The sequence below is a fragment of the Erpetoichthys calabaricus genome, chromosome 1 (assembly GCF_900747795.2).
Source record: "Erpetoichthys calabaricus chromosome 1, fErpCal1.3, whole genome shotgun sequence".
Lineage (NCBI taxonomy): Eukaryota > Metazoa > Chordata > Cladistia > Polypteriformes > Polypteridae > Erpetoichthys > Erpetoichthys calabaricus.
This window is the reverse complement of record NC_041394.2, coordinates 144,126,706-144,149,005: the sequence shown is the minus strand read 5'-3', so window position 1 is coordinate 144,149,005 and position 22,300 is coordinate 144,126,706. Positions and strand designations below refer to the sequence as shown.

Sequence of the window (22,300 nt, the reverse complement as noted above, 5' to 3'; positions counted from 1 at the left end):
AACAATATAGGTAACATGGTCCCGGGTACTTCCTGTGTGGAGTTTGCATGTTTTCCCAATTTAGAAATTATAGAGAGAGAAGTACTTGTCAGATTAAATAGGCCAAAATCAAACAAATCACCAGCACCAGATAATATTTGTTCTCAAGTTTTTAAGGAGGCTAGCGAGTACATATATAAACCCTTGACACACAGAAAAGATTCCGAAGGACTGGAAAATAGCAAATATTATCACGTTATATAAAAAGGGTAATTGGGCAGATCCAAGCAACTATATTTAACGTGCATCATACGAAAAGGTAAGGTGCCACATGAGAGGTTGGGCATCAAACTAAAAGAAGTGGGAGTTCAGGGTGATGTTTTTAGATGGTTGCAGAACTGGCTCAGACACAGGAAGCAGAGGGTTATGTTGCGTGGAATCTTATGAGAATTGGCTGATGTTAAGGGTGGTGTTCCACAGGAGTCAGTGCTAGGGCCGCTGCTATTTTTTATATATAAATGATTTGGATAGGAATATAAGTAACAAGCTGGTTAAGTTTGCAGATGATAAAAAGATACAGTGGTGTGAAAAACTATTTGCCCCCTTCCTGATTTCTTATTCTTTTGCATGTTTGTCACACAAAATGTTTCTGATCATCAAACACATTTAACCATTAGTCAAATATAACACAAGTAAACACAAAATGCAGTTTTTAAATGATGGTGTTTATTATTTAGGGAGAAAAAAAATCCAAACCTACATGGCCGTGTGTGAAAAAGTAATTGCCCCCTAGTTAAAAAATAACCTAACTGTGGTGTATCACACCTGAGTTCAATTTCCATAGCCACCCCCAGGCCTGATTACTGCCACACCTGTTTCAATCAAGAAATCACTTAAATAGGAGCTGCCTGACACAGAGAAGTAGACCAAAAGCACCTCAAAAGCTAGACATCATGCCAAGATCCAAAGAAATTCAGGAACAAATGAGAACAGAAGTAATTGAGATCTATCAGTCTGGTAAAGGTTATAAAGCCATTTCTAAAGCTTTGGGACTCCAGCGAACCACAGTGAGAGCCATTATCCACAAATGGCAAAAACATGGAACAGTGGTGAACCTTCCCAGGAGTGGCCGGCCGACCAAAATTACCCCAAGAGCGCAGAGACGACTCATCCGAGAGGTCACAAAAGACCCCAGGACAACGTCTAAAGAACTGCAGGCCTCACTTGCCTCAATTAAGGTCAGTGTTCACGACTCCACCATAAGAAAGAGACTGGGCAAAAATGGCCTGCATGGCATATTTCCAAGACGCAAACCATTGTTAAGCAAAAAGAACATTAGGGCTCGTCTCAATTTTGCTAAGAAACATCTCAATGATTGCCAAGACTTTTGGGAAAATACCTTGTGGACTGATGAGTCAAAAGTTGAACTTTTTGGAAGGAAAATGTCCCGTTACATCTGGCGTAAAAGGAACACAGCATTTCAGAAAAAGAACATCATACCAACAGTAAAATATGGTGGTGGTAGTGTGATGGTCTGGGGTTGTTTTGCTGCTTCAGGACCTGGAAGGCTTGCTGTGATAGATGGAACCATGAATTCTACTGTCTACCAAAAAATCCTGAAGGAGAATGTCCGGCCATCTGTTCGTCAACTCAAGCTGAAGCGATCTTGGGTGCTGCAACAGGACAATGACCCAAAACACACCAGCAAATCCACCTCTGAATGGCTGAAGAAAAACAAAATGAAGACTTTGGAGTGGCCTAGTCAAAGTCCTGACCTGAATCCAATTGAGATGCTATGGCATGACCTTAAAAAGGCGGTTCATGCTAGAAAACCCTCAAATAAAGCTGAATTACAACAATTTTGCAAAGATGAGTGGGCCAAAATTCCTCCAGAGCGCTGTAAAAGACTCATTGCAAGTTATCGCAAACGCTTGATTGTAGTTATTGCTGCTAAGGGTGGCCCAACCAGTTATTAGGTTCAGGGGGCAATTACTTTTTCACACAGGGCCATGTAGGTTTGGATTTTTTTTTCTCCCTAAATAATAAAAACCACCATTTACAAACTGCATTTTGTGTTTACTTGTGTTATATTTGACTAATGGTTAAATGTGTTTGATGATCAGAAACATTTTGTGTGACAAACATGCAAAAGAATAAGAAATCAGGAAGGGGGCAAATAGTTTTTCACACCACTGTAGGTGGATTGGCAGATAATCTGAAATCCGTTTAATCATTACAGAAGGACTTGGACATCTTACAGGCTTGAGCAGATTTATGGCAGATGAAACTTAATGTCAGTAAATGTAAAGTATTACACAAAGGAAGTAAAAATCGAGAGTATACCTTATGAGAAGGATTTAGGAGTCACAGTAGACTTGGCACAATCAACTGTGAGACAGTGTTCAGAAGCCATTAAGAACGTAAACAGAATATTAGGCTATATAGCACGATGTGTGGAGTACAAGTCCAAGGAGGTTATGCTGAAGCTTTATAACACACTGGGGTGGCCTCATCTGGAGTACTGTGTGCAGTTTTGGTCTCCATGCTACAAAAAGGACATAGCAGTGCTGGAAAAAATGAAGAGAAGAACAACTAGGCTGATTCCAGGGCTACAGGGGATGCATTATGAAGAAAGATTAAAACAGCTGAGCTTTTCAGCTTAAGCAAAAGAAGATTAGGAGGTTACATGATTGAAGTGTTTAATATTACAAAGGGAATTAGTACAGTGGATTGAGACAGTTATTTTAAAATGAGTTCATCAAGATCACAGGGAAACAGTTGGAAACTTGTTGTTTGAAACCTGTTCAGGGTAAATTTCACACAAACATCAGGAAGTTTTTCTATACACAGAAAACCATAGACACTTGGAATAAGCTACCAAGTAGCTTGGTAGACAGCAGAACCTGAAGGAGGGGTTTATTTTGGGAAATTTTGTTTTATGTATGTCTGCCCACTAGCTACACTGCCAATTTGGCACAATGATTAAGGTCATGACTAATGCAATTTTCACATGCACGTCTTGCTTTCACAATAGTGAGAGCGAGTCACTCAGGGTTTCCTAATTGTCCCTTGTGTTTTCTGATCTCAAAAACAGCAACTTGCACAAGTTCAGCCATGTTTTACACAAAAAGCATCCTCTAACTGAGACCTTACTCCAAGACCGCCTAGAGTGCCTCCACATTTTCTGCCAGCTCAGGATTAGGACTGTCAAGCGACACTGAGTGTGGGCTGATATTAAACAGTAAAAATCATTGGACAAAGATGATGAAGCACTATTTCTAAGTAAACATAATAAATAAATTAAATGTTGGAGGCACATGCAGTTAATTTTACATTTGTTACTAATTTTTTAAATTATTTTGATTCAAATAATGCTATAAAGGACCTTTTTTGTGTAAATTTTCCTTCAGCTATTGAAAGAGGTATACAGCTCTTTTTTCTGTGCTCTGTGATAGTACGCCTGTTAAATCAAATGAGTAATGTACAGTAGAGGGCTAGCAGAGTCAGAATATCCCTAATACTTAAAGGGAATTTAACCCCTTGTTCTGCCTACCTAATCATACTGCCAGCAGGATCCTAGTATACTGTACTTGGATGAGCTATGTTAAAGATGGAGGAAAGACTACAGACAACCTAACTGACAGGTCGTCCTAGATCTTGGTACAGGTGAGGACTTATTTGCCACACTAGCCTGCACATCAACATTAATAATATAATGTAAATGACTTTTGGAAACTAAAACATTTGAAGTGTTAGGTGTAAAAAAATAATCAATCTTTATTTTAAATAACTTACTTCAGAATGAAATTGATCCTGCAGCAAATTATTAAGCAATCCCACAAATGATTATTCTTTAAATGTTATTACCAGTAGGGGGATGCTGTAGTCGCCCACATCTCAGACACAATAAAGCCCAAAAACACTTTATACTCAAATAAATAATTTTTATTAAGCCCAAACACCTTCACAAGAATAACCAACAAAATAATACACCAAGAACACTTCTCCTTCCTCCTCCAAGAGCGTAACCAACTGTCTCCCAATTCTGATTCATCAAAATGAGGCAGCAGGCTTTCTTTTAAGCTCGACCTGGAAGTTGTTTCCAGTCTCTTCTCTCAGTCATCTAGATCACTTCTGGGTCGTGCAGACACCAGGGCAGTCATTCCCCGGCAGCACCCACTGGCGATCCCCAAAGACCTCGATAGGGTCGCACTTCTGGACTCCATTTCCCATGCAACCCTGCAGGAGTCTTAATCAGGTTTAGCCCCAAGGCACACTGCCACCTGAATGACCTGCTCCTGGTAAGCCCATTTTCCAAGTCCTTCCATTATGGCTTCCTGGACGGGCATGAAACCTTCCACTATCCCAGCCAGGATACCTGTTCTTTTTCTGGGCACCCACAATGTGCAATATACAGTGTGTTCAAACCCAAAAGGTACTCATGCACAGTGTTTGTTGAACAATGAACTTAATTTTTTTTTATTCTTCAACCCAGGATATTTAGTAACACAAAGTAAAGTATATTTACATACACATAATGTCGAAACACAACATACAGCATGTTTTTGAACTTCTTAAAATTATAAACAGTGTTTACAAAATGATATTAAATAATTCTGAATGGGAAATGCCTAAAATACTAAAGGAAAACTGTAAAATCCATTTGGACTGAAAGTACTATAATTAGGTCTAAAGCAGCTATATAAGAGACTGGAAGACTAGATGCTGTATGTACTATGCCTTATTGTTTATATGTATAGATGTTATTGTATTTTTTTACTTGTAGTATTTGCTGTTGTATTTTAAAGAAAGGTATTAAAATATACAGATTTTACAGCAGATGCCTTTACCTACATAAAGTTTTGTTTAAAGTAGTAAACTATTGCAGGCCTTCAGTTTATTATGTGGCACAGAACATGCAACATTTTTGACTCTATACAGCAATATCTGCTGGAGTGATTTAGCTCTAAATCAGTAGGCATTTACTGTAACATTGCATCTTATTAATAAATGTGGCAAGTTTCATATTGTATTCAGTTGTTATGTTCACAGACGCACATGTTGACACACAGACAGTTCCCAACACACCCACACACAGAGGCAGATATCACTCAAAAACAGGTCAAAGTGAGTTCAGGGATATCTAAAACACACAAACCTACAGACAGCCTCAAAACAAATCCCTCAATCTAAATCAACTCAGGCACAGCATTGCAAAATATCTTCTTTCTCAAATAATACTACAATTGTCAACACCAGCCTAAGGTTCCTTCTTCTTCTTCTTTCAGCTGCTCCCATTTAGAGGTTGCCACAGCGGATCATCCGTCTATATCTATCCCTGTCTTTGACATCATTTTCTGCCACACAGACTGCCTTCATGTCCTCCCTCACCACCTCAACATGATTTCCCTACGTACCCCTCATCTCTCCTCTGACTGTGCCCAAATAATCTTAATCTAGCTTCTCTCACTTGGTCACCAAACTGTCATACCTGTGCTGTCCCTCTAATATACTCATTTCTAATCCTGTTTACCCTCATTACTCCAAGCGGAAATTGTAGCAGTTCCATCTCTACCTCCTGTGTTTTTGTCACTACCACCATCTTTAAACCATAAACATAGCTGGTCTCACTACTGTTTTATAGGCCTTCTCTGTCACTCTTGTAGTTACTCTTCCATCAGAAAACACTCCTGTCACTCTTGTCCATCCAGTCCACTCTGCCTGCACCCTGTTCTTCACCTGTCTGCTGCACTCTCTGTTGCTTTGGACTGTTGAACCCAAATATTTAAATTTATCTACCTTCACCACCTCTGCTCCTTGCAATCGCTACCTTTTACCACCTACCACCTTCCTTCTCAGTTACACACCTATTCTCCATCTTACTCCTACCAACTCTCACTCCCCTTCTCTCCAGTAAACATCTCCACCTCTCCAGGCTCAACTCTACCTGCCGTCTACTCTCAATGTCATCCACAAACATCTTAGTCCATAGAGACTCCTGTCTGACCTCCTCTGTCAACCTGTCCATCACCATTGCAAACAGGAAAGGTCTCAGAACCAATCATTTATGTAATCTCTCTCTCACCTTGAACCAGGCTATCATTCCAATTGCACACCTCACCACAGTCACACTGTCCTCATATATATCCTGTACCACCATCACACTCTTTTCCGCTACTCCAGGCTTTCTCATACAGTACCCTGTCATGCTTTCTCTGAGTCCACAAACACACAATGCAATTCCTTCTGACCTTTTCTGTACTTCTCCATCAACACTCTTAAAGCAAACATCACATCTGTAGTACTCTTTCCTGGCATGAAATCATATTGCTGCTCACAGATCGGTACCTCTCCTCTCAACCTATCATACATCACTCTTTCCCATATCTTCATGGTGTGGATGAGCAGCTTTATACCTCAGCAGTTACTGAACCTCTCCACGTCTCCCTTATTCTTGAAAATTGGTACTATACATTATACTTCTCCACTCCTCAGAAATCTTCTCACTTTTCAAGATTTTGTTAAACAACCTAGTTAGACACTCTGTTGCCATCTCACCTAAACATCTCCATGCCTCAACTGGTATATCCTCAACTTCTTTTCCACCTTTTATCCTCATCATAGCTTCCTTCACTTCAGCCTTGCTGATCCCCTTTGTGATTTACTATCTCCACTTCCTCCAACCTACACTCTCTCATTTTCTGTATTCATAAATCTTTCAAAGTACTGCTTCCACCTCTTCAACACACTCTCCCTGCTTGTCAGCAAATTTCCATCTGCATTCTTTATCACACTGACCTTCCCCACTCTATCCCTCTGTCTGGCCAATCGGTACAAGTGCTCTTCTCCTTTCTTTGTGTCCAGCTTCTCATATAGCTCAGCATACATCTTTTCCTTAGCCTTTACCACCCCTCTCTTAACCTTTTGCCGCATTTCTTGTACACCATTTGCTTTCATCATCTGTCTAGTTATCCCAATTCTTTTTTGCTAGCCTTTTCCTCTTTATTCTTTCCTGTACTTACTAATTCCGCCACCAAGTCTCTTTGTCTTCCTTCCTCTGTCCAGATTTCACACCAAGCACTTTCCTAGCTCTCACCCTTATCACTTCAGCACTGGTGTTCCAATAATCTATCATGTATTCACCCCCACCCAGAGCCTGTCCCACTTCCTCTCTGAACTTCACACAATAGTCTTCCTCTTTCCACTTCCACCACCTTATCCATTCTCATTCTCTTCCTCTTTTTCACCTCAAAATTCATCCTGCATACCAACAATTGATGCTATCTAGCTACATTATTCCCTGCCACTAGCTTACAGTCTCTAATCTCCTTCACATTGCATCTCCTACATAGGACATAGTCCACCTGTGTGCACCTTCCTCCACTCTTATATGTCACCGTGTGTTCCTCTTTCTTCTTAAAATATGTATTCACCATCTCCATTTCCATTCCTTTGGAAGCCAGCTCTCTCCCTTTACCAATAATGCCAACATTCAAAGTTCTGACTCTGAACTCCACACTCTTTCCCTCACTGCTTGTCCATTGTCTTTGAGCCTGCTTTCCCACTCTTGTTTTCCTTTACCTTCTTTGCCCAGCAGTAGCATAGTTTCCACCGATACCCTGCTGAACAGCAGCATTGGTGGTAGTAACTGGGGCCTTGACTGATCTGGTAGGGACATTCTGTTTCTCATCTGCAAGTATGATATGGCACAGGTTTTATGCCGAATGCCCTTCCTGATGTAACCTTCCCCAGTTTACCTGGGCATGGGATGGGCAATAAGACCTCATGTGTGACCCCAGTGGCTAGGTTCAACACCAAATTAAGGCACTTAATTAAAAATAACTTTCATATATTTTTCTATTTGTACTGTAACAGCTTCTTCCATTATGCATTCGTTAAAAAATTAAATGTATCACAGTAATATTGAGCAAAGGTTAAAAAAAGAAAAATCATTCTTCATAGCCATTCATTGTGTATACAACGCAACCTACACATACCAGAACTTTTTAAAATTTATCAGAACCTCTAGATACATTACATTTTAATAAATTGTAGGGAAATTAAATGTGTTTTTGTAAATAATATAATTTATGTAATGAAAATATTACCATAAAAATACTCATATAAAATTTAAAGTGGGTTAACATTACACGTCAACTGCAGATTAAAAATGAAGAAACATTAAAAATGTACTGCTTATCTTTTTTTCTGTTTAGTATGTAAGAATATTGGGGACACAGTGAAGAAAAAAAGAGGTCTATTTCATGATTAAAGTTGAAATTTAAACTTTAATCTTGAAATTTCCAGTTTAGTAGTTTATTTTGTCATTAAAGCAGAACATTGCAAACTCATCTTAAAATCGATACTTAATTTACTAGCGTTTCTCAAACCCCATCATAACTAAGTAGCATATTAAATGCTTTGTATTCTAAGTGTTCCCTGAGCCAGTCGTTAATTGCTATGTGCTTCTTAAATGGACTTCGTCTTGTGCTGAAAGGAGCTGAAGGCAGCAATTGTCACACAGAATACATTAAATTCATGATGAAAGTCATTAAAGCATGTATATTAGATAAATTGTTAAATTCATTTAAATAATTTATACTGTTATTAATTAAACGTGGGGGGCACGGTGGCACAGCAATCCCCAATAATATGTCCCATTAATGGTATTGCTACTACGGCGTAGTAAGGGTGTTGCATCCTAGGTGTTCCCTGCCTGGAGCTTGCATGTTTTCCTGGTGGGTTTCATTGGCGTGCTCCAGAGACATGCTAGTTTTGGGGATTTGGTAATGCTAAATTGACGCTAATGTCTGCAAGAAGCATCAGGTGTGAGGCAGGAACAATCCCTGGATGGGGCACCAGCACATTGCATTGTGAATACAAGCATGTACATACACGAGTAGCGTCAAATCCCCTAACCTGTATGTCTTTGGAAGGAAAGTGGAGCAGGCTGAGGAAACTCATAAGGAAAACATGCAAACTCCAGGCAGGTAACACCCAGGGCGTAACCCCCTGTTTTGTCTTAGTAGAGTAATATACTGTATTGCTCTACTTTCCCCTTTTATATTATTAATATGTAGCCTTTGTCAGAATGCCTCAAATCTCACAGACTTACCACTGTTTATAAGGTATTATAGTATATAACTTCTCCCCACCTTCCCTTCTACATCTATAACCTCAGGCAATTAGGTGTAGTAAAAGACAAGCAGAAGTTAAGTTACAACTTAAAACAATGTATTATTGATAATATTCATAAATAATAACATTATGCAAAGTACATTTTAATATTGGCAACCATACAACCTGATTAAATGGTGATGCGTAGTTTCATGCGGCACACAGACTTGTTAGTTACTTAAAAATGACTCTAGTTAAGGCATCATTTGTGGTCAGCAATCTTCAGAACAGGCAGCATGCCTCAATATGGCTGCCGGGCCGTGCTCTTCATTGTGTTGTCTTTTTCAGTTCATGGTGTGATGGTCTTCATCAGTTTGGTAAGAGAGAGAGAGTGAGGTAAAGCAAGCAGATTTATAGATTCTCTGTCCAACCCCTAGAGCCAATAGGACATCATGGTACTTGAAGTCTTCTGATACAAGCCAGTTCCAAACAGCCATACTTCAGACCAATGGGGGAATATAACATCTTAACACCTGCCACCCCCCAATACCATATGTTAAGGTAAAGCTTGGCAGTTAGGCAGCCTGGCATTCCAAACTTGTTTCAGGCACTTCCCCCAAATCCTGCCGTAAAATTCAAAGAGACTCAGTCCTGGTCAAAGGAAGGGGTTCTTAAACCATCAAACCATTGGTATTATTATCAATAATGTAACACTAATATTACATTGCTTTGCCTAAGTTACAAATAAAGACATACAAAATATTTATCAAGTTATATGCAAATCTCACATCACAACACCCCCTTACTGCGAGGCAGCAGCATTACTGCTGCGCCACTGTGCCGCCCACATGTTTCATTATTAACAGTATAAATTATTTAAATGAAGTGAACATCTGTAAAATGTGATATACAGTACATGCTTTAATGCATTTCATGATATCAAGTGTTAATCTTGTATTCTAAATATCTAGAAAGCTGTAATATCATAAAGTTAATGTATTCTGTGTGACAATCATTGCCTCCGGCTCTTCTCAGTGCTAGAGGATTCCTGTTTAAGAAGCACGTAGTGATTATCGACTGGCTTGGAAAGCACTTAGAATACGAAGCATTTAACATGCTACTTTAGTAACGATGGGGTTTGAGAAACTCTAGTAAATTAAACATTGATTTTAAGGTGAAGTTTATGATGTTCTACTTTAATGATGAAATAAACTACAAGATTAAATTCAAAATTTCAATTTTTAGTCACAAATTAGACCTTATTTACAAAAGAAATGCTAAAGATTACAGTTTTATTTTAAAATGCATTGCTGCAACTTAACTTTAATTTGTTTGTGCTATAAATGTACAAATATTCTTCTAGTAGCTGCACTTTTATACTACAAACTATTAAACATTCTATATATTGTCACAGGGGCGGCACGGTGGCGCAGTGAGTAGCGCTGCTGCCTCGCAGTTGGGAGATCTGGGGACCTGGGTTCGATTCCCAGGTCCTCCCTGCGTGGAGTGTGCATGTTCTCCCCGTGTCTGCGTGGGTTTCCTCCGGGCGCTCCGGTTTCCTCCCACATTCCAAAGACATGCAGGTTAGGTGGATTGGCGATTCTAAATTGGCCCTAGTGTGTGCTTGGTGTGTGGGTGTGTTTGTGTGTGTCCTGCGGTGGGTTGGCACCCTGCCCAGGATTGTTTCCTGCCTTGTGCCCTGTGTTGGCTGGGATTGGCTCCAGCAGACCCCCGTGACCCTGTGTTCGGATTCAGCGGGTTGGAAAATGGATGGATGGATATATTGTCACAAATAACACACTGAGACATCATGAAGGTTTGGGGCAGCCACACGTATTTTATATCCTGGCTGCAAAATGGTTTGAAACAACAACAGATCTTTACAGATCGGAGTCCATAATTGAACTGCCAGTATAGAGACAAGATGTCTCCTTTAAAGGCCAGTGTAGGAAATGGAGTCATCAGGGGCAGGACCGGAAGTGTCATTGGGGCGTGTTGGGGGTTGCGGAAGTGACGTCATCAAATGCGTCAGGAGCTCTGCAGAATTTCCTGAGAATGGTCTGCAAGGGATAAAGAAAGACAATTAGTGCACCCCGCCGCCCCCTGCTCGGATATGGAATTACTATTACTCAGGCCCTTTAGTTGTCTCCTACTCACATGTGTGTCAATATAATTGTTTTCTTTGTTTCCTTCTATTTCTAAATACACAATAAACAATAAAGATTATTACAATGATTCATCCCTAAATGATGGTCTCTTAGGTCTTCTAGAGAATATGGCATCAACCGTGAATCATTGTATGTTTCTTCTACCAGGTAACAAACTACTTGAACTGGGTTGTGAGAAATTTGGCAGACCTTGAGGTGCAAATGGCAGCAGTGAAGAAAGTTAATGGATTCCTGAGCACAGAGTCAGAAAACTATGAAGGCTCAATAGGTAGAGCATTGTGGTTTCTTTATGTGTTCATTGTATGTGTTCAAGCGAATTTATACATTAGTACATATCCTAAATCATCAGATTCCATAAAAATGTAAGTAAATATGATTAATAAATATGTGAAGGAAAAATCGGAGCATCAGTTTATTGATTAACTATGTTATCTGATCATTTGGGTAATGGTTACTGGAAATGTCATACACACTTAATTTAAATGGTTAAACAAGTTTATTCATTTAAAATCGACATGAAAATAAGGTTGATGGCACAGTACGTAGTGCTGCCACTTCATTGATCTGGTGTCTTAAGTTTAAATGTTGATCGTTGTCTGTGTGGAGTCAGTGTGTTCTCCGTGTTTGTGTGCATTTCCATGTAATCCCTAGACCTGCTTATTAAGTTAATTCCCAATTCCATATTGGCTCTGTGTAGTGTGTGTGAGTGTCCCTGAGATGGATTGGCATTCTGTCTAGAGATTGTTTGTGCCTTGTGCTTAGTGCTGTTGGAATACGCTCTGGCCAGCCATGAACCTGAATCAGATAATGTGATTTTGAGAATGTTGGTCTGTTGAGAAAAATCCTTAAATTAGGGAGATTGATGTTTTTGTAATGGATGGCTTTTGCTTGCACCAAACACTGTTTTTAGCTTTTTTAAGCCTTTTGGCCATCTATAGCAATTTTCCTCAAGACTTAGTAATATGTATAATAGCACTAACCAATTACTCCATGAATAATAGCATTTCTACTACACTTGATCTTCATCAGTTGTACTTCTTAACCCTTACTATGGATTTTGATAGTTTGACTAAATGATAACCTTCACCTTCATCACTAAGTATAGCTAATTTAAATAATAATTACTTAAAGGTAGTGCTGTGCTAGGCCAATAAGTATAATAATGACAGGATTAGCATGGCTACACTGATACATTTTCTTGGTGATGTGTAAAATTTCAGAAAAAGATTTTAGTGCCATGAGACACAGTGCTTGGTATACAATTAAAAGGTTGTTGTTACAGCGGTAAAATAAATAAATAAACTTTCTACAGATCTTGTTCAGGTCCCTGAAGATTGGCCTCAGCATGGTGAAATCAAGATCCAGGACCTTTGTGTTCGGTATGACCCACTTCTGAAACCTGTACTCAAACATGTCAATGCCAACATTAGTCCAGGCCAGAAGGTACGTACAAGAACTCTGCATTGTTGAGTCCCACAGGTATGGATGTTATATGAATTTACAATGCATGTCTGAGGCCCTGTGCTGTGCAATACTTGGCAGTATCACTTCCTCCCACTTCAGTGAGATGAATGCACTTAACATCAGCAACATCCATTTTTATAAAAATTATAGTTGGGGCCCTTATAAACTATACCTTCAATTGAAGTCTTTAAAGACCAGTCAAGTCTAATGTCAGTTGTTATCAATCTTATTTTACACAATGGAAATTTATGGTTTATTCATACAGAATTAAAAAGGTACAATTAAAACACTTTTTTTTTCTGGTTAATGCCAATTTAAAGCATGCTGCTTATAGAGTAAAAAAAAAAGTCAACTTTGCTCAAAAATTTATTTTTCAGTCATTTGAGAATATATGGTATGAAAAGCATTCCCAAATGATTTAGCCTGATCTAACTTCATCCAGTTTTTCCTCCACATCCCCAGAGAGATGCATGTTAAGTTAACTGCCGAATACAAGCTGGCTTTATGTAAGTGTGGGTGTGCGCATGAGTGGGCCCTGCATGGAACTGGCGCCTTGTCCAGGCTTGGTTACTGCCTTGTGGCTGATGTTGCCGACAGTAGTCTCCAACCCTTTGTGACCTTGAGTTTCATCAGATTTGAGAATGTTATGCTTGTGTTTATTTGCCAGAACTAAAAGATGTAGTTTGAATCATAAGATAAATCAACTATTTCATCTCAAATTTGGATGCAAGCTACATACACAAATAACAGTAAAACAGAGTATTGAATGTTAAATGATTTGCTGAGGGTTACCAGAGCTAAACATCAGAGATCTCATCTGTTTAAAACTTGATATTAATAACATTCTCTGTAAACTGCTGCTGCAGTCAATGATTAGTGCACTGATATTTTCTATGAACATACTGGTGGTTAGTACAGTGTTTGGGGAGTTGCTATGGCCTGTAAGCATAATCATTTTTTGTGAGAGTAAATGCACTGTTTGGTTGCTAAGGTCAGAATGGATGCATTGCTCCTATGATCAGGGTTACAATATATTTATATTTTGAATTATCACTGAGGTTTGGAAATTTGAACATCATACATAAGAAATTTGACAAACAGGAGTTGACCATTCAGTCCATCAGGCCAGTTTGTTTAACTAATAGCTAAGCTGTCTCAATATCTTGTCCAGATACTGCTTAAAAGTTGACAAGGTTTATGCTTCAACTACACCACCAGTGGTTTGTTCCAGATTCCCAAAACTCTTTCTGTAAAGAAGTGCTTCCTGACTTCAGTCCTAAATGAACTTCCCCTTAGTTTCCACTGTTGTCCTCGAGTACGTGAGTCACTCTTAAATTAAAAGAATTTTGCTGGGTCTACTGTAAAAATGTCTTTGAGGATTTTGAAAATCTGATTTAGATTATCACGCAGTTTAGTCAAGCAAATACAGTGATATGAAAAAGTTTGGGAACCCCTCTTAATTCTTTAGATTTTTGTTTATCATTGGCTGAGCTTTCAAAGTAGCAACTTCCTTTTAATATATGACATGCTTTATGGAAATAGTAGTATTTCAGCAGTGACATTAAGTTTATTGGATTAACAGAAAATATGCAATATGCATCATAACAAAATTAGACAGGTGCATAAATTTGGGCCCCCCAACATCAATACTTAGTTGAGCCTCCTTTTGCAAATATAACAGTCTCTAGACGCCTCCTATAGCCTTTGATGAGTGTCTGGATTCTGGATGGAGGTTTGACCATTCTTCCATACGAAATCTCTCCAGTTCAGTTCAAGTTGATGGCTGCCGAGCATGGACAGCCTGCTTCAAATCATCCCATAGATTTTTGATGATATTCAAGTCCGGGGACTGTGACAGCCATTCCAGGACATTGCACTTCTCCCTCGGCATGAATGCCTTTTTAGAGTTTGAACTGTGTTTTGGGTCATTGTCTTGTTGGAATATCCAACCCCTGCGTAACTTCAACTTTGTGACTGATGCTTGAACATTATCCTGAAGAATTTGTTGATATTGGGTTGAATTCATCCGACCCTCGACTTTAACAGAAGCAGAGTCCCTGAACTAGCCACACAGCCCCAAGGCATGATGGAACCTCCACCAAATATGACAGTAGGTAGCTGGTGTTTTTCTTGGAATGCGGTGTTCTTCTTCCACCATGCAAGACGCTTTTTGATATGACCAAATAACTCAATTTTTGTCTTATCAGTCCAAAGCACTTTGTTCCAAAATGAATCTGGCTTGTCTAAATGAGCATTTGCATACAACAAGCGACTCTGTATGTGGCGTGAGTGCAGAAAGGGCTTCTTTCTCATCACCCTGCCATATAGATGTTCTTTGTGCAAATTGCGCTGAATTGCAGAACAATGTACAGATATACCATCTGAAGCACGATGTTCTTGCAGGTCTTTGGAGGTGATCTGTGGGTTGTCTGTAACCATTCTCACAATCCTGCGCATATGCCGCTCATGTATTTTTCTTGAGGTTTAAACCTCTGAGATCGCTTTTTGTAGCCTTCCCCTAAACCATGATACTGAACAATCTTTGTTTTCAGATCTTTTGAGAGTTGCTTTGAGGATCCCATGCTATCACTCTTCAGAGGAGAGTCAAAGGGAAGCACAACTTGCAATTGACCACCTTAAACACCTTTTCTCCTGATTGGACACACCTGTCTATGAAGTTCAAGGCTTAACGAGCTAATCCAACCCATTTGGTGTTGCAAGTAATCAGTATTGAGCAGTTACATGCATTCAAATCAGCAAAATTACAAGGGGACCCACATTTTTGCACAGCCAGTTTTTCACATTTGGTTTAATTTCATATAACTAAATACTGCTTCACTAAAAATCTTTGTTCGGAAAACACCCCAGTACTCAGATGTTCCTATGAAATGAAAGACATACCACTGTTATCTTTTTTATTGAAAGTAGAGTAAATTATTATGCAGGCTGAGAAGGGTTCCCATACTTTTTCATATGACTGTACTTACCATGGATTCAGAAAGTATTCAGACCTCTTTAGTTTCTGTACTTTTCTTTATTGTGTTGTAGATTTATTTTTAAATGGATACATTTACATTTTTGCTTATTAGTCTGCATTCAATAACCCTTAATGACAAAATGAAAACATGTTTTCAGAAAGGTTTGGAAATGTATTAAAAATTAAAAACTAAAATCAGAGAACTTCTGCCATTTTGACTGGGTCAGACCAGTATATTATGGAGTCACATACTGCTTCTTTAACAGCCATCCAAACAAATGTCTTGTCATCTATAAAGTCAGAGTTAACCACAGTATATTCATCTAGTTTGGAGAAGAACTTCGTGCAAAAGTTGCCATTATGTAAGAAAGGAGTATTAAACTTCCAAACAGTGACAAAGGATGACAGGTATACATGGATAAATGAAACTTCATAGGACTGATGAGGTGTTTTTAGAACAGCACTAAAGGCACTACTTTGGGGTAGTAAAGATTTAATTTATGATAGATAGATAGATAGATAGATAGATAGATAGATAGATAGATAGATAGATAGATAGATAGATAGATAGATAGATAGATAGATAGATAGATAGATAGATAGATAGATAGATAGATAGATACTTTATTAATCCCAAGGGAAAATTCATAGGATGAGCCTCGCCGTGTAAAAATCCATGCCCACGTAGTAAAAGTAAGTGTGTCCAGGGAACGAATCCACATAAAATAAAGTGATAGGAGTGATCAATAAAAAAGAGAAAAATAAAACTAGAAAAATAAAGTTGTACACGGAGCTGCTGAAAAGGCTGCCACTCTCGGCGGCGCCTGATGTCATATCATTTATGTTCCTCTTACAAAGAATAGAATGTCTATGAACTTGACTGTGGTTACTATCAAAAAAGGGAAAAGAACTTAGGAACACAGCAAACATAATCTTGTCGGCTCACAGAGTATTTGGATATGAAGTTCCTAAGTATCCAAAATAATAGGTGAGATCTGCTTTAGAAATCTGGATACTCCTCGTTGATTTTGTGTGAAAAATACCTATATTTTGGTTTTGCAGGCTTGGGTTATCATCCACATTGTTATAAAGTGGGAATATTGGGTTATTCAGGCTACTGGCCAATTACAGTACTCTGCCTCCTAAGAAAAATATGGGTGGCTAAAAACGTCAACACTCATATTCAGTAGATTTTGTTCTTCTTAAGGAATAGTAAAGCAACCCTTTGATAATTCAGTGGTCATTGGGCATTTTCCAATTCATGTGTACATGTGTTTTGTATACCTGGAGAAGGCTATCATAGACTCTGGGATAGCTTGGTGGGTATGCTGTTGTAGACCGGTTTGTATTCTATATTTGCAGAAGTTATGTTTGCATTCTTGTCATGATGCTGAATTTTTTTAAGGTTTCCACAGAATTCCACCAAGCATGTGGTATTGTCTACCCACTTATATATCATTTTTCTATGATGAGATGTTAAGGCACACCAGACAATATTATTTGGAGACTGGACAGTTGCATTTCCAAAAACTGCAGATATTCTGCTAGCCTCATCTTAGAGCAATCTGTAATAAGCAAGCGAAGTGACAAGAATGAGAATCATCCTTCTGTCTGGGAAACAGTGTCCTGCAGTCATATTTTCTCGGTATTCAAATACAATTTTTGTGCACAGGCAAGTTAGCATATGATTGCCACCTTCTATTTGAGTAGCCATTATGGCAGACGGCTGGGGAGCCTGCGCAGCTGGGATGCCTGGAATTTGGAAGGACTGGGAGAGGGACAATACCTCCCCCGGAGCAGGAGAGGGCGGCTGCCCTGGTTTGCATGGGGGCCATGGGATTGGAGCTTAGAAGCTCAACCCTGTTGGGACCTATTGCCACCGCCAAGGGGCGCCCAGATGTTCCAGGAGACATGGACTGCAGCACTTCCGCCACAACAGGAAGTGCTGCCAGACCAGGAAGCAGGTACACCCGGAGTGCTTCCGGGTGCCCATGCAGCACATCAGCCACACCAGGAAGTGCTGCAGGAAGATCATCAGGGAGCACCTGAAGCAAATAAAGGGGCCACCTCTCTCCATTCGGGGAGTCAGAGTCGCGAGACAGAGAACGAAGCTTGCAAAGAGAGGAGTGGAGGTGGCAAAAGAACAAGAAGGGAGAAGAAACAAAGTAAAGGACTGAGCTGAGTATTGTGGTGATTGGTGTACTGTGAGAAGAAGACATTAAAACGTGTGTTTTGGAGCTGGTGAGTCTGTGTATCTGTGCGCATCGAGGCCGGTTTCCCACACCATTCAGCAAAAGTTCTGTATCTGATACTTTCACATGCAAATGCAAGATGCATTGTAGTCAGTCTGAGAAATCTGCAATTAAATAAGAAAAATGTTGAAATGAAGGAAACATTCTCCAGTTCTATATTTACATTTTGAGCATTATATTTTTAGCAATATATTTACACAATTATCAAGATGGCTGAAAAGACCAAGAGTGAAGTCTTCTCGTTTAAACATCACACTAAAGCATAAGCGTAACACTTTAACATGAAAAAAATTTTAGCTGCTAGGGGAGTGAGGTTTTATATTACACAACTCAAAAGTTACATGCCACTTTCTTAGTTTTGTCTCTTAAAATTGGGTGCTTAGCTACTAATTTTATTTTATTTCTTTCAAAATACTTTTTTGCATGAAGTTACAAGGATATAGTTTTTCAGATGAAATTACAAATCATTTTTCCTGCAAATTGACTTTCATGTTGACAGACACCTGCTTTCCTTCCTTTCTGATAAGCACTTGCAAAGTCTATGCATATCCCCACCATCTTGCCGACTTAATTGGATGCTATATAAATAGTTTACACAGAATCTCTTCTAGGTTTAGCCCTCAAGGTTCAGCCCTTTTCCTTGCCTTGCAGCAGATGTTGTACATCTCTGATACTTGGTATTAGTCACTCAAACAAGTTTCCATTGGCTTCACAAAGGAGTGTGAGAGAGGGTGGTTATTGCCTGTCACAAAAATGTATTTCATAGACTGTTTAACTTATTACATCTTAAAGATTGCCTCTAAAATAATCAAATAATTTCTTTAAAAAAAAACAGCACAATTCTCAGTAGAGAGAGACACTAGTACAACACTGGAGAAATCTGCAGCATAGGGCACAAAATTAGCTAGGACATAATGAGAACTTAATTTCTCCCAACTGTAACAAAGAAAGAAGAAAGAGAAAGAGGAAATTGAAATTCCTCAGTTCCAGCATTCATGTGTTCTTTTAAATTGTAACCCAAAAGTGGATGCCTGTGTGCCTAAGTATGCCACACAATGGACTGATATTTTATATTCTACCTGGGATAAATTGTGGCTCCCTATAACTTTGATCTACTTATCATTCATCATTTATATCATCACAAGAAGCGAAACATTTTAAAGCAAAAGTATTCTAATGGCACTGACTCTTACATTAGCTGGGAATGACATGAGTGGTGAGTCAGCAGCAGTAGGAGTTACAAAAGGGCAGCTTTGAGCCAGCTGCAGGGGAGCCTACAATAATGGTCAGCCTGCCAAAGTCGCATAAGATTTAGAACTTGTGCATCAACAGCGAGCAGTCCTTTTAAAGATAGCAAGCAACTTGAAAGAACAATGTAAAGACAGAATTCATCGGGTCAATGCTAGCAAGTAATCTGCAGTGCTATAGTCCTTCAAGCATGGTATGTGATATTTCAGATGACACTAGCTTTATTATTCTGGAAAATTGGAAGAAGTGGGGCTTCAGAAGGATGAGACCTCAGGAATCAAATCGTAATACTTTCACTTTGCAATAAAATGTCCTTAATCCATCTGCATTGGATTCAGAAAGTATTCAGTCCCCTTCTCTTTTTCTACATTTATTGGTGTTGCAGCCTTATGCTAAAATCATTTATATTAATTATTTCCTGCATAAAACAATACTCAAAGCCTTTAAAAATGCTTGCAAAATCGTTACAAATAAAAAGCTAAACACTACATACTTTAAAAAAAATGAGTTCAGACTTGTTCTCAAATCATATTACAGTTTTGTGACATACATTTTTTTTCTTTCCACGTTTCCAGGTGGGGATCTGTGGACGTACTGGTAGTGGAAAGTCCTCGCTGTCTCTGGCATTCTTCAGAATGGTGGACATCTTTGATGGTAGTTTGTTTAATTTTACTAAAGCAAGTAAAGTATCAAGAATGTTGATTAAAAAATGAGCACTTACTATAGATCAAGAATAAATGCCTAATGGTACCAGTAAGGCTTGCTCTAGAGAACAAAGTGCTGTCTTTGTTTTTAGTTGTGACATCCTGATTTGGCAACTTTTCATAGTATTTCTGTTGGAAAAAGTGCTGCACTTTCTGATTACACAACATCAAAAGCAGCAACTTCAATCACTGTCATTCAGGTCCATAAAAGAATTAGCCAATTTTGGAACCAGTTTTAAGATGAAACATCGAGATCGGTGCAGCGACTGTTGAATTTTACTGTTCTGCTCAGCACAAAAATAATTCATCAACCCCTCAATCTCTTCTCTGAACCTGTTTTTTTTTTCTAGTACAGAGCAGGATAGTGTCTATCCAAGCCCAAGGCTGGAAATGGCACTGGATGTGATATCAGTCCATGGCTGGGGACAATCATGAGCACATCCATGTTAACATTGCTAATACACCTGACTGTGTACCTTCAGACTGTGGGAGGAAACTAGAATTGTTGATGGACATGCATGTGAACATGAGGAGAACCTGCAAACTTCACAAAGAAAACACTAAAATGAGAACCAAACCAGGCTCTGGGCATTGTGAGGGTGTAATGCTGTCCTCTACTCTTACAAAGTAAATATATTGCCTGACTCATGACCCTATGCGTGGTGATATACCTAACATTAGACAAAGCCCTGTTCACACACACACCACTGCTAGTTGACGGGGTGTAGGAGATCATTTTTTGAGTATTATTATTATTGGTGGTGTTATTTGGACCCTACAGACCATACTATGCACAAACATAGGGAATAAAAGACATAGTTATAATGTTTTTATTGTACTGTAATAAAAGTGCTGAGTACCTGCTTATCAATTTACAGGTCAGTAAACCAGAAGGACATTCAACTACTGCTAATGCACAATTCCTGGGTAGAAAAAGTCATTTTAGTCAACTAAACACCCTGAATTGCTTTGAGAAATTATTTTTCAAACACAATGCCCTGCACTTAAAAAAAAAAAAACTTTATTCAAAACTTGTACTGTCATAACAAACGCCGTAAAGTGCCATTAAGTTTGACAACAATCACTTCAAGTATTACAGTTACTAGATGTAAATGCCGCCACTGGGATTACGCTTTGATGCCTTGAAATGTTGAATGGATGAATAAACAAATCTTACCTTCCATTCATTAGCTGGCTGCCTTATTCTAACTTTCAATAACATTTATGATACTACACAATATGAACTTTATATACTGTATATTTAGAGTTTGGAAAATATGGGTGTTTCATAGTATAAACAAATAATTCTTATTTATGTATATGCCTAAGTGACTTCTGATTAATTATTTAGCCATGTACAACTGAATATAAATGGAAAAACAGACCATAAGAGTTAAGACTTCTAAATCAAACCTTTTAAACCCCAGTGAGAGGGAGTTTGAGACTTGTCTCAGACTAGAAGAGTGAACCCCACTAACTATCCAAACTAAACAGCAGATAGTGGGTGGAACACAAAAAAGAATATAAATGGGCAGAAGTCCATTTTAAACTAAAGGTAGATAGTCTACAAGTTTATGAACTAACTTGACCATATGTGCTTTATGCCTTACGCCACACTTCTGCCTTTTCTTCTATTATTCAGTTAGCTATTTCCATCTGGATTTGATATGCTTACATTCTCTTTTTTAATACATTAATTGCCAGGAATTAACTACATTTTAGTTGTACTGATTTTTATTCTTTTTTTAAATGGGTGACATTTATGAGGTTGAATTAAAGAGAACAGTGTTTATTTAAAATGCTATAATGCCAAGCATAAACTCCTAAATGCCTAGGATAGGTTGTTCTTTTCCAAGTGATCCATGACAGTCAATATATTTGATGTTTTTTTAGACATGTAACAATTGAACAATAACTCTCTTATTCTGTAGGTTAATCTTCATAAAGTTGTTATAAAGAGCTACAGTATTTTTCAGACGTTTCATGTGTAGTTCCTTAGTTTTATCTACTGTAGACAATGCCTTACATTTTTCAGAATCACTGTATTTTTCACTAGGCAAGATTATCATCGATGGAATAGACATTTCAAAACTACCTCTGCACACACTGCGCTCCAGACTTTCTATTATCCTCCAAGACCCTATTTTGTTCAGTGGATCAATTCGGTATGTACCATCTCTTTTATGTGCTGTACAGTGTGCGACATGCCAGCTTTTGAATAGGGCCTGGCTGCAGCTTATGACTGCAGGTCTTTGTTTGTGCTACTTCTTAAAATATTTGCTGACTTTTCTAAACTCTGGTGGCCAGTAATAACACCTTAAAAGCATTCAATAATTTCTTTTAACCAGATGCAGAATATACCTGTCAATATCTTCTTCTTTTATTGTCTTT

At 38.6% G+C, this 22,300-nt stretch overlaps 1 protein-coding gene across 7 annotated transcripts in view; it reads left to right on the top strand.

The window, feature by feature from the left end:
• Positions 1–22,300, top strand: part of abcc9 (ATP-binding cassette, sub-family C (CFTR/MRP), member 9) — a 254,037-nt gene that overhangs the window by 217,901 nt on the left and 13,836 nt on the right. For all 7 annotated transcript variants that reach the window (XM_051923339.1, XM_051923323.1, XM_051923326.1 and 4 more), the window contains 4 exons: positions 11,412–11,532; positions 12,577–12,707; positions 19,781–19,859; positions 21,966–22,074. In XM_051923339.1, the coding sequence (XP_051779299.1) occupies positions 11,412–11,532; positions 12,577–12,707; positions 19,781–19,859; positions 21,966–22,074 (440 nt within the window). The remainder of the gene's footprint in view (positions 1–11,411; positions 11,533–12,576; positions 12,708–19,780; positions 19,860–21,965; positions 22,075–22,300) is intronic.